Source organism: Palaemon carinicauda, chromosome 28 (assembly GCF_036898095.1).
Source record: "Palaemon carinicauda isolate YSFRI2023 chromosome 28, ASM3689809v2, whole genome shotgun sequence".
Taxonomy (NCBI): Eukaryota; Metazoa; Arthropoda; class Malacostraca; order Decapoda; family Palaemonidae; genus Palaemon; species Palaemon carinicauda.
The window spans coordinates 70,936,482-70,949,127 of NC_090752.1; the positions used below are offsets into that span (position 1 = coordinate 70,936,482).

Sequence of the window (12,646 nt, forward strand, 5' to 3'; positions counted from 1 at the left end):
TGTCTAGCTTCCGCGCGAATACAATAACAAAGAATTGTTTACACCATTTCTTAACTTATTCAAACCATCTATACAGTTAATATTACATAAACACCAATGTGTTATAACCTATCATATTTATTGTTTAGTACTTTAAAACCATCCCTCTCTCTCTCTCTCTCTCTCTCTCTCTCTCTCTCTCTCTCTCTCTCTCATCGAACGTTATAGCGGTAACCTAATTGTTCGGTGACTTTAAAAATAGGCCTAGTACTTTCTTCTTTACCTTTTTTGCATATGGATCCATAATTGAGGTGGGTACAAGTTGACTTATAACTGAAGTTAGGAAAAGTATTTTGGATATGGAAAGGACAATTATCTTTCGTAACAGTTTAGAATTATCGTAAGTTATCACTCTGTCATTAGCGGCAGTTTGCTATTGTGGATTAAACGCATAAGGAAAAAAAATTTCCAGCTTTGCTACGAATTTAGGAATTTATATGGATACGGTAAGTAAAATATTTATAATAACATAATGTTTACTAAATGTTTGTAATATCATTAGTTATGACTTAGATCATGTGTGTTTAATGCATTCGTTTGTTTATTATGATCGAAGATGGAGCGTAAACAAATGGAAGGTTTCCGTTTCAGGCGGCATCATAAAGAAAAACATTTCATAAATGGCATTCATTTCATTTATTTGAAAGTTCTAATAAAAAATAATTAGAACATTGGTAATAACAAATTCATCATATAATCTATGCTTGGTAAAATTGCTGTCAATTCAAAAACACAGATGTATAAATGCGTCTGTTTCTTCGTTGTGATCAGAGTTAAACGTAAACAAAACATTGGTTGTCGTTTTCTATTCTGCTTTTTAGCGTGTTTAGGAAACGCATGATATAAAATCGCCTTTATTTTGATAATTCTGGATTTTCAATCATACAACAAGCTAGTCTATAGAGTGATGGTTTTGCTATTCACCAGTTGTATTATACAATAGATATGACAAACATTAAAATTTGTCTGTATTTTGGGTTGTGTTGTAACGGGAAATATATGGTGTTTACACCTATCCTGGTTATAATTTTAACCATTTTTCAAGTTATTAGAACTTTAAAGTATATTAAATGTTTTATTTATTTACAAAAACAATTTGATATTATAAAGAAATACAGTATAGTACAAAGAAAGTATTGGAAAAGGGTAGTAAACACATTTGAATAGGCAAATTGCTGGTTACCATGGCCACAATGGAATTATTTCTGTTGTGTGTTTCGAAATTCGCGATTTTCCATTTACACGAGGTCATTAATCGACCAAATTCTCGCATAATTCGGGACCCTACTGTACATGTCTCAGCGCAGTGTTAGCATAGGGAAGACAAGGGTATTTTCTATTATGTTCTTGTTCAACCATGAATTATTTGCGATAAATTTTAAAATGTTTTTTTAATTTTAATCTAGTTAGTATCATAATTTTATTGTTTTACAATTTGAGGAAGAAAATTATTTATCATTAAAATGATAAAAATAATGAAATAGTGAAATTTGGGACTATGGGTCACCAGAAAAGTGACACAAAGAGTATTCGCGAAAATCTGGCGGCGACTGTATATACAAGAATGTATATACAAGTCACTCAATGCTCTTTTCTTAGTAGCTGTGTTAGCTTCTTAGCAGATGACGTTGTGTACCTAGATCCCTCACAGAACAAGAAGCATCTTGCCTAGGCGAGATCAAGAATTTCTGGTCCCTCTTCCTTCCTTGGTGTGCAGTGGTTGAACCATCATGTGACTGAAAGGGCCTTTGATGCAAGTAAAAAAGCATACCGAGTAACTATCCTCTTAATTTTAAGATAGAAGTGCATTTTCACCCATCCTCCTCACAAGGGTGAGGATTGATAATAATGTGAACCTATCAATTTAGTGAGCCTTAAATTACATATACAAAATCCTTTGAGGGTATACTACTACTGTGACCACCTCTGTACGACAGTGACCTAGCCCTATACCCAGATACTCAAGTGATAGGAAGTGGATGGAGCAAACACCCTTGGTCCTCATAAGAACCAAATGCTAAGCCATCCCAGGATTTTTACCAGACAGTTTGGTTAAAGAAATTTCCTTCTTAAGAGTAAGTCCCCTATTAACAAACGAAAGTTTGTATCCATATAAGAACAATCACAAATTTCAAAAGTACTTTGTATTTTTCCTAACTATATAAACTTCGTCTTAATTGACAAATGACCTTTCATAAATGTCTGTAAAAGAAAAGTTTTAAGTTGGTAAAGTCACTCCCATGTATCTTTATTCCATTCAGTAACAATGTTCTCAAGACTTTAACTACAACAATCTATTTACCAAAATTACAAAAATACCTTTTAGCTTGTAAAGCTGCTTATTTTACCAAATTGGATCTTCCTAACAGTCTTACCCCAGCATTCATAGTTTTCCCACATGGTATTAAGCATGCACACTCATTTTAGACCAAAATCAGTATAAGTTAGAAATAAGAAAAATTCTTGCTACGTATTTAAATACTCTGACTAGTTAAAAATCATATAAACTCTACATAATACAACAATGTACCTGTAAATCGGTTACCTAAGTATGAAATGAAAATCCATGCAGATAATCCGAATTTATAAGAGAAAAACCTTGATGGTGAATTTATGTATTCCATACAAACAGCTAAAAATAAACTCCAAATTAGAATAAGAAAACCTTGTTAGTAAGGGCCATCCTTGAAACATCAGAAAAGTAACACACCAACATAAGGAAATTATTGTCATGAGTTCAATATTAAGCAGCAGGAAAGAAAAAACAAATTATAAGAGGAAAACCTTGTTAGCAAAGTTAATCTTTTAAGTAGCAGAAAAATAACAAACCTACAATTAGACTGGAGATAATAAGCTAGTTCTTACAGCAAATAAAAAAGAAACCTAAAAGTACATCTCATACCTTGGGGCTATTCAAAGATGCAGCACTTTTTCTCTTTTCAAGCTTCATTTGTCGTCTGTTTTTAATGAAAATTTCAATATCTTCTTTCACAGATCTTTTGCCAAAAGATAAATTTTCATCTCCAGAAAAATTCATAGTCAGTCCTTTTCCTTTACTAGGAGTTTTCTTCGGCGAATTTTCAAAAGTGGCAGTATTTGCTGCATTGACAGGCGATGAAACATTCAGATTTTCAATTTCTTTCAAATTTTCCTTTTTGGGTTTCTTAGTAATCATAGTCAGTTTATTGTTTTCCAAATTAATATTAACTTTAGAATGCTTGTTTTTTGCTTTACCACTTTTCTTAGGTGATTGAGTTCCACTTTTAGAAGCTCCCAGAGAAAATACTCCCTCAATTTTCTCAGATTTCTCTTTAACTGCTACTGCTTTACCACATCCATTTTCTTGTGATTCTTTAACACCATTTTGTCCACCTGTTTCAGTACATACAGACACAGGTCTTTTACTTTCTTTCACTTTTTCAAGTGAATCACTTGTGACGAGTTGACTTACATCAAGTAAATGTCCGCTATGTGCATCTGCTTTTACTTTTTTCTTTTTGCTCTTTGTTTTTTTTGGAAGATCAGAAACCAAAACCTCAGGTTGGCCGACACCCTGCATTTTCTCAGAAATTTCCCCAGACTTTGGTATAGCATTTTTCTGTTCATGTCCACTCTCATCTTTATTACCAATAGGAGTTACTTCATAACCTGAGCTAGATGAAAACTTGCTCTTTACTTCTCCACTATCAGGTGTAATGGCAGATACTTCAAACCCTGATGACTTGGATTTTTTTTTCTTTGGAACTTTGGCCATGTTGGCTTCTGAAGACTTCTTTTTCCTTTTTAGTGATTTGGTAGTGTTGCTGGGCATTTCTGTACTCTTTTTCTTCATAGGCATATTGGTGATAGTTGGCACACCTACTTCCTGAGCTATCTGACCAAGCTTCAACTCCACAGCCTTTAGACGGTTTACTTCGGCTGCAGCCTCTTGTTTAGATAGTGCAAGCTTTTTGGAAAGAGGGATGGCCTTCTTTTTTTTAAGTCTCTTCAATTTTGATTTCTTCTTGCGAGGCTTTCTGTCAGAGGGGCTCTTCTCTATTGATAAGTTTTTCAGTGGATCTACTTTCAAGTCTTCCATCTTCTTAACATCTGTTGATGGTACTTCCCTCAACTTTGTGTAAAATTCCTGAAAAAAAAAAAAGTTTCTAAAATCCACAATTAACTTTGGTACTTGCTTTACAATAAATTGCTTTACTGTATACTTGGCTAAATTAATTATACACCAAAATCTTATGACAATAATATAAACTACACACTTGATCTTTACTCCCATGAAAAAAAAATTCAAAATTATTGCTGTTAACAAGTTAGCACTATAAATATAAGGACAATGGTAAGAATAAAAGGGAGTTGTGGGGATGCTGATAAGAAAAGGCTTTGACACAAGTTATGTTCAGGAAGACATAATACTGTATAAAGGAGCTGTCTCGAAAACATTGGCAGTGACATTCCAGGTGAAATAGCAGAAAGCAATACAGTATGGGCACAATTGTCAAGGATGAAATGGCTGAATATGTTATATAAATGAGGCATATTTATAAAAGAATAGTGAAAGAGGGTAAAACACTATAGTCAGGAAAACAGGAAAAGCTATAATTTATGATATGAAAGTTTACTGAATGTTGAGGATAATAGGGAGGCAGATGATATAATTGCTGTTGCAGGTGTTGAGGTGCCAGTGATGGGAGATGAGAATGAGAGAGAAATTACAATAGATGAAGTGAGGAGAGCACTAGATGAAACGAGAGTAGGAAAAGCATGTGGTATGGATGGTGTGAGAGCTGAGATGTTGAAGGAAGGGGGTGTGACTGTACTTGAATGGTTGGTGAGATTGTTTAATATGTGTTTTGTGTTGTCAATGGTACCACTAGATTGGGTTTGTGCATGTATTGTACCACTATATAAGGGTAAGGGAGAAGTGCATGAGTGTTGTAATTCAAGAGGTATTAGTTTGTTGAGTGTAGTTGGAAAAGTGTATGGTAGAGTAATGATTAATAGGATTAAGGATAAAACAGAGAATGCAATCTTGGAAGTACAGGGTGGTTTTAGAAGAGGTAGGGGTTGTATGAATCAGATTTTTACAGTTAGGCAGATATGCGAGAAATATTTAGCAAAAGGTAAGGAGGTGTATGTTGTTTATGGATCTGGAGAAAGCATATGCTAGAGTTGATAGGGAAGCAATGTGGAATGTGATGAGGTTATATGGAGTTGGTGGAAGGTTGTTGCAAGCAGTGAAAAGTTTCTACAAAGGTAGTAAAGCATGTGTTAGAATAGGAAATGAAGTGAGCGATTGGTTTCCGGTGAGAGTGGGGCTGAGACAGGGATGTGTGATGTCGCCGTGGTTGTTTAACTTGTATGTTGATGGAGTGGTGAGAGAGGTGAATGCTCGAGTGCTTGGACGAGGATTAACCCTTTTACCCCCAGGCTATTTGGAAATTTCCAACCCTTAACCCCCAAGGGGTTATTTTTTTCCCCAGCACATTTTGCAGTATATTTTTTTCAAATTGCTCTAACAGCCTTAATTTTTGTCATAGAGAGGTCAGGTTGGTCTCATTCTCTTGGAATATGCCTGAATTTTCTTAAAAAATTTTAAAAAATATGAAAAAAATAATTTTATGTAGCATTTTTTTGCAAGGACGTACCAGTACGTCCATGGGGGTAAAGGGATGGCTTTTGTGAAACGTACCAGTACGTCCTTTGGGGGTAAAAGGGTAAAACTGGTAGGCGAGAATGACCATGAATGGGAGGTAAATCAGTTGTTGTTTGCGGATGATACTGTACTGGTAGCAGACACAGAAGAGAAGCTTGACCGACTAGTGACAGAATTTGGAAGGGTGTGTGAGAGAAGGAAGTTGAGAGTTAATGTGGGTAAGAGTAAGGTTATGAGATGTACGAGAAGGGAAGGTGGTACAAGGTTGAATGTCATGTTGAATGGAGAGTTACTTGAGGAGGTGGACTTGGGGTCTGTTGTTGCAGCATATGGTGGAGTGGAAACAGATGTACGTCAGAGAGTGAATGAAGGTTGCAAAGTGTTGGGGGCAGTTAAGGGAGTAGTAAAAAATAGAGGGTTGGGCATGAATGTAAAGAGAGTTCTATATGAGAAAGTGATTGTACCAACTGTGCTGTATGGATCGGAGTTGTGGGGAATGAAAATGACGGAGACAGAAATTGAATGTGTTTGAGATGAAGTGTTTAAGGAGTATGGCTGGTGTATCTCGACTAGATAGGGTTAGGAACGAAGTGGTGAGGGTGAGAACGGGTGTAAGAAATGAGTTAGCGGCTAGAGTGGATATGAATGTGTTGAGGTGGTTTGGCCATGTTGAGAGAATGGAAAATGGTTGTCTGCTAAAGAAGGTGATGAATGCAAGAGTTGATGGGAGAAGTACAAGAGGAAGGCCAAAGTTTGGGTGGATGGATGGTGTGAAGAAAGCTCTGGGTGTTAGGAGGATAGATGTGAGAGAGGCAAGAGAGCGTGCTAGAAATAGGAATGAATGGCGAGCGATTGTGACGCAGTTCCGGTAGGCCCTGCTGCTGCCTCCGATGCCTTAGATGACCGTGGAGGTAGCAGCAGTAGGGGATTCAGCATTATGAAGCTTCATCTGTTGTGGATAATGTGGGAGGGTGGGCTGTGACACCCTAGCAGTACCAGCTGAACTCGGTTGAGTCCCTTGTTAGGCTGGGAAGAACGTAGAGAGTAGAGGTCCCCTTTTTGTTTTTGTTTCTTCGTTGATGTCGGCTATCCCCCAAAATTGGGGGAAGTGTCATGGTATATGTATGTATGTATGTATGATAGGCTGTGACAGAAGTGCCCGTCAGATAGGATACTAATAGATCTAAATAGTCACACAGGAACAGAGCTGATTTTGAGGATATTATGTGTAAATACAATGCAGGAAAACCAAATTAAGGAGGATTATTTTTGGAATTTTGCCAAAGATATGTATTAAGTAGTCGTACATAATATTATGGAAGCCAAGAAAAAAGTTGATAACAAATTGGAGAAGCTAGAAAGATGAATTTTATTCGGATGAAGATGATTTGTCATAATTAGGTAGTCTAACTTAACTACTCAGTGAGGATTTCAAACTGTTCTTGCATATTTCTTTAGTAACTTGAAAAAATTGAAGATTATGACATTTCCTTCATTTATTACCAAAGCTTGACACTGTTGGTTGAAGTTTGGTCGAGTCGTATTCTCCACATAGAAGTGGGTTATGTGGGGTATCAAATACTCGTGGGTGACCCCAATCCAAAGAGGGGATAGAATTACTTCTAAACTTCCTCTGAGGATTTATAGGCTCTCATTATCATTTCCCACAAAAAGGAAATTATGTTTTTCAAAACCTTTTTGTAGTTATTTCCTGACTGCTCATATATGAGAGTAACAGATTATCTGGATCATCATTTACCTGTTTGAGAGACAAAATCACTTGAGTCAAATCTAGAGTCAAGCATAGCTAGATTTTGGGTTTTAGCCACAAACCCAGGAACAAAATAGAATTCTCTCCACCCCTTGGAATGTGAAACCAGGTAAGCCACATAACTCGATCACCCTCTTGGCTGAGGCTAAGGGAAGATGGAAAAATGTTTTCTGGGTTAGATCTCTGTCTAAGCCTTTCTGTAAGGGTTCATAGGGTCCCATCTTGAGGGACTTAAGAACTTCATCACATTCCCAGACAGAGGTTCCCAAAAAGGGCAGGTTTGCAAGTTCCTTCAGCCTAAAGACCCAACTCGATGCCGAGCGGTAGCCTTCTACCGTTGTCATTGAAAGGGACTCCTCGATCATAGGGAGTGCTAAAAAGTCTGCAATCAGGAGAATAGTGGCCTTGAGTAGAGCAATATTCCCCCTACAACACCAATCACAGAAAGTTGACCACTTGGCTTGGTAGACAGCTGCAGAAAAGATTTTGAGGTATCTGGAAAGTTGCTTCACAGTCTGTCCTGTAAAGTCTCTCTTTCGGAGGAGATGCCTAATAAACCTCAACCATAAAGAGAAAGGCAACAGACCAGCTCGTACAACTTTTGATCGTGTGGTTGACAAAGTATGTTTGGGCATTCTGGAAGTTCTTATGGAATTTCCACTGGAAGATCCAGAAGGTCTGGATACCAGTCTGCTTGCAGCCATTTTGGGGCAACTTTCAAACTGTTCTGCATTCCCTTCAATTTAGTTTAGCTTACAAAATCTATTCCAGCCCGCCTTATCAAGATTTCATCGTGGTGATTTCTGCAAAGGTGGACCATTGCTGAGGTTTATAATGATTGGAGCATGATCACTAGTATGCCAATCATCTAATGTTCTTCAATCAAAATAGAGAAGGCAGTTAGAGCTTGCAATTGATAGGTCAATGCATGACAAGGTACCTGTCTAAATATGAAAGTGTGTAGACTCTCCTGTATTAGAGAGTCCTACAGCTTAATTCTTCACAATTGATGATATAATATTACCCCTTGTGTTTGCCAAAACATCTCCCCATAAAGAGAAAAGGTTGTGAGAGTGATTGAATCCGCTCTAATAAATTATCATACAAGAGAGTAGAGAGCAGATTGTGCATTTTCTCCCTATATCTACTTCTACAACCACTGCCTGCAGAGGGGTACAGATAGACAAAGATATTTGGGGAACATATCAACAAACTTATATAAGACTTCCCCCATGGCTACCTGCTCGTTGATCATATGGTGTCCTGTAGCTAACATACTCTCCAGGACAAGGAGTATTAGCATCGAACTTCCTCTCCTATAGATATACAATTATAAGGGAGTGCTCATGAATGAGGAGCTCTAGTTCTTCATCCTTGGCACTTAAACCCTGGCAATTCCATTCCAGAATGGAGGAGAAAACTATGGTTTATTTTCTGGAAGACACCTTGGAGGAAGTCTTCCCATTGGCAATCTTTGATCTAACACTATTTACAAGTGGTTTCTCTAGAAAGAATCTTGATATATTGGATTTTGTGTTTGTCTTTTTCTTTGTCAGTTTGATCTAATTGGTGAGGTGGATGGTGGACCTCAACTTGAGTTTCTGATTTATTTAAGTTGTCTTCCATTTGATCAGAAACATCAGCAAACAAGACATCAAATTTATTTGAAGTCATGACTTTAATGTTTCTTATGGAAGGGGGAAAGAGAGATGGAGGTCTCTTTCTTTTTAGATTAAAAGTTCGTGAGCTGTTAGGTTTTTGCACCTTCCCAATACAGGTGCACCAGGAAAATTGGTTTTAAGTGCAACTTCCATCAAATCATGCAAGGACATGGCCTGAGAAAGGTTTGTATTATTGTTCCAAATGGGAGTAGATGGCTTTTGATTATCTTTAAGATCTTTAAGAATCTGTTTTGATTTTTCCACACTTTCTGGATATAAGGATATAAATTTTCAATGGGACTTTCATCTTCTTTTAACTACTTTCATACCTTTCTTAACGTTAGAAGTGAGGATACTATTTTTGTCAGTGTGCTTTGGCAATTTTTCTTCAAAACCAGTGAAAAAGGCTGCCTTGGCCTTATATGTTTTTCAAGAGCTCTTTTATGGACCTCTTTAAAAGTAACTCTTTCCATGGTCCTAATGGCTTGAATTTATTTTTCAAAAAAAAAAAAAAAAAAAAAAAAAAACCTTTTAGATGTAGCTGGGCCCACAATATATACAATTTGGATTTTCTGTGCATGATCCATGACTATTTTTTCCACAGTTGGCACAAACAGATGGCTTTATTATTTAGTTTTCCCTTGCACTTCTGGCTTAAATGACCATAGAATTGGCAAGGGTGATATCACAATGGTGAAGGGATGTATGGTTTCACCTTTAAAGATAGCCAACCAGCTTTAATAACATTAGGTAGTCTACATTGATCAAATGTTACAAAGTAACAAGAGGAAAATTTTGTTCTCCAACTCTCTCTCATTCTAACTACTTTTACTACACCTTGACTTTTCACTTCATCCTCAATTTTTTTCCCTCTTTGTCTAGCAATTCTGGAGCATATATCACACCTATACTCAGGTTGAAAATGGAGTGTGAAAAGCATTTGACACTATGACCATCCAATGTTGAAAGTATTCTTAATCTTTCACTTTGTGTTGGGGATAGTGTCTCTATCAAGAGACTTCCTTTTCCCTGGGGAAGAATTTTTGGCTGCCCTTCATATATATTCACCATTTCCCTATTAGCTTTAAAAACATTCACATGTTCATGTCTTCCATTTTCAAATTCTACAATTAAACTTCCATAATTCACTACTTTATAGTGACCAGGTAAAACTGCTTTTCTATATTTTTCTGTCCTGTTATCATTTTTCTCTCTCTTCTTCTCTAGAGTTTTCTTATATTGTAATCATTCTTTACACGATGGGAATAAGGTTCTAACATTACAGTAGTAGAACCTGAGTTGGAGTAGTCTGTACCGAAGTCCATGTTTGTATTTTCCAGGTCGTCACCAGAGGGGTTGGTTTCCAAAGAAGGAGCAAGCCGGTTATCCACCTCTTATCAGGGAATGGAAGTTCTCCTATCCCATGTGGCTCAACATGAGAAGAGGTTTCAGCAGGGACCAGTCATTTATTAGAAAGGGGTTGCCTCTCTTTAGGTGGGTGTACACTGGTCAATGGGGGTAGTTACCCTTCCCTCCAACGACTCCAATGCCTGGCATAGCCCATTACCCACAAATATAGGATGACTTAAAGCCAGATCACTGGAGCCCGACTCTTAACAGACTAAGTCTGCACCCAATGGGATCTGCCTGAGGGTGATGGCGTCTAAATTTGAAGAATACAGTGAACCCTCGCTACTTCGCGGTTCGACCACCGCGGATTCACCACTTCGCGGATTTTTTTCATAACCCATACAGTATATATATATGGTAATATATTGGTAATAACAAAATCAACATACTGTACTGAATAATCAATATAATCGATGCAAAAACTAACCTATACACAGATGTGTACAGTAAATGCCTTTGTTTCTTCATCATGATCAGAGAAACGTAAACAAAACATTGGTTGCCATTTTCTATCGTGCTTTTTGGCGTGTTTAGGAAACGCATGATATAAAATCGCCTTTAATATTTGTGCCTGTTTTAGTTTAGGGTACTGTAGTACATGCATTAAGTGTTCTGTACATTAAAGGGTAGTTTGTTAACAGTACTACATACAAGGGAAGGTTTTAAAAGTCTGAATATACATGTTAAATAAATAGGTAAATATGGTGTCACTACTTCGCGGATTTTCACCTATCGCGGCCGGGTCTGGAATCTATCTACCGCGATAAACGAGGGTTCACTGTATACAGAAACTGGTCAATGTTCTAATAATGGTCATCAACAAAATTCAAATTGAGCAAGAGAAAAACTGAAATAAAGGCAGCTCATAGAGATCCAGTCTTAGTTTGGTCTCTCAGAACTGGCCTTAGCGGTATGGTTGAACCTGCCGGGGTGGATAATCACCCCACCACCATTGCCCAGCCCATCATTGAGACTCAAGCCCCTCTACTTAGTAACATCAAAGTTTTGGACCATCAGAGTGGACAGGAACAAAAGACTGTCAATACTCTGATGGGAGATATTTCCTTAAGCGAAAAAGTCAACCCCAGATAAAATTAACCATATAGGGCTCACTACTCAATACACTAGTGAGATGCAAGGGAGATCAATGCTTTTCTGAATACAGTAATCAGGAACTTAATCCGGCTCAGAGAGCGCAGTGGCCGTAGCCAGGGGATCTGTCACAAGCATCGACTTGGGATCACCAGGCACAAGATCAATATTAGATGATGTTACATATAAATTATGATCATCAATAAGTTATCATTATGGCCATTGTCCTCCATAACTGGACCCTTAGAAGGCTCAAGATACGAAGGAACAAGAAGGGGGCCATCTTACCACGCAGAACAAAACTTACACTTCTTACCATTACTGAAAGAAGATGAAGAAGGAGAACCATCTCTCTTAGCTTGTTACTTACACCGAGAAAGAAATCTCCCCCACTGGGAGAATGGCCACTCCCTACAAAACCTATATAGAGATTTCATATATCATTTGCCCAACTATAGTCATTGTTAAGCATAAGTGTAGCACAGATAATGATATGCACACTTAGTGACAATGATAAGGAAAAGACACAAAGCGCTATAAGTAGAAATCCAGTGTGGATTAAGTACTGTAAGTCATGATCCTTATGTGAAGAGGGGAGATGTCTTATTTTAACAACAAGTACAATAGATGACTAAAGCCTATCCAGCAGTGGGGTTGCTATGGTAAATGGTGCAAAATAGCCAATATTCTTTTATTATTGTCTCGCCGTAGAAAACGTAACCAGAAGTGTTACCCACTTAAACAGCTCAGAATTTTGTATCCACGTATGAATAAAATTTTGCTAAATATCAGAACATACGACTGAATGTGTTTAAAAAAATTGTAGAACATCTACTTGTAAACAAATCATAACCCTTCTCTTCAAGACAGTTTGTAACTAAGATTTTCCCTTTAAATAGTTGTTAAATTATTTATACCATCAATCGTAGTTTTAACAATATTCAGTATAAACTATTTGTCGGAAAGTGTTTAAAAATAACAGAAAAAGAAGAAATACGTCTTCATACACTTCTGATCAGAATA

The 12,646-nt window shown here is 37.2% G+C and overlaps 1 protein-coding gene across 1 annotated transcript in view; it reads right to left on the reverse strand.

The window, feature by feature from the left end:
- The window catches only part of LOC137621654 (ribosomal RNA processing protein 1 homolog B-like), a 127,106-nt gene that overhangs the window by 21,161 nt on the left and 93,299 nt on the right, over positions 1–12,646 (reverse strand). The window contains exon 8 of the mRNA XM_068352138.1: positions 2,942–4,165. Within this exon, the coding sequence (XP_068208239.1) occupies positions 2,942–4,165 (1,224 nt within the window). The remainder of the gene's footprint in view (positions 1–2,941; positions 4,166–12,646) is intronic.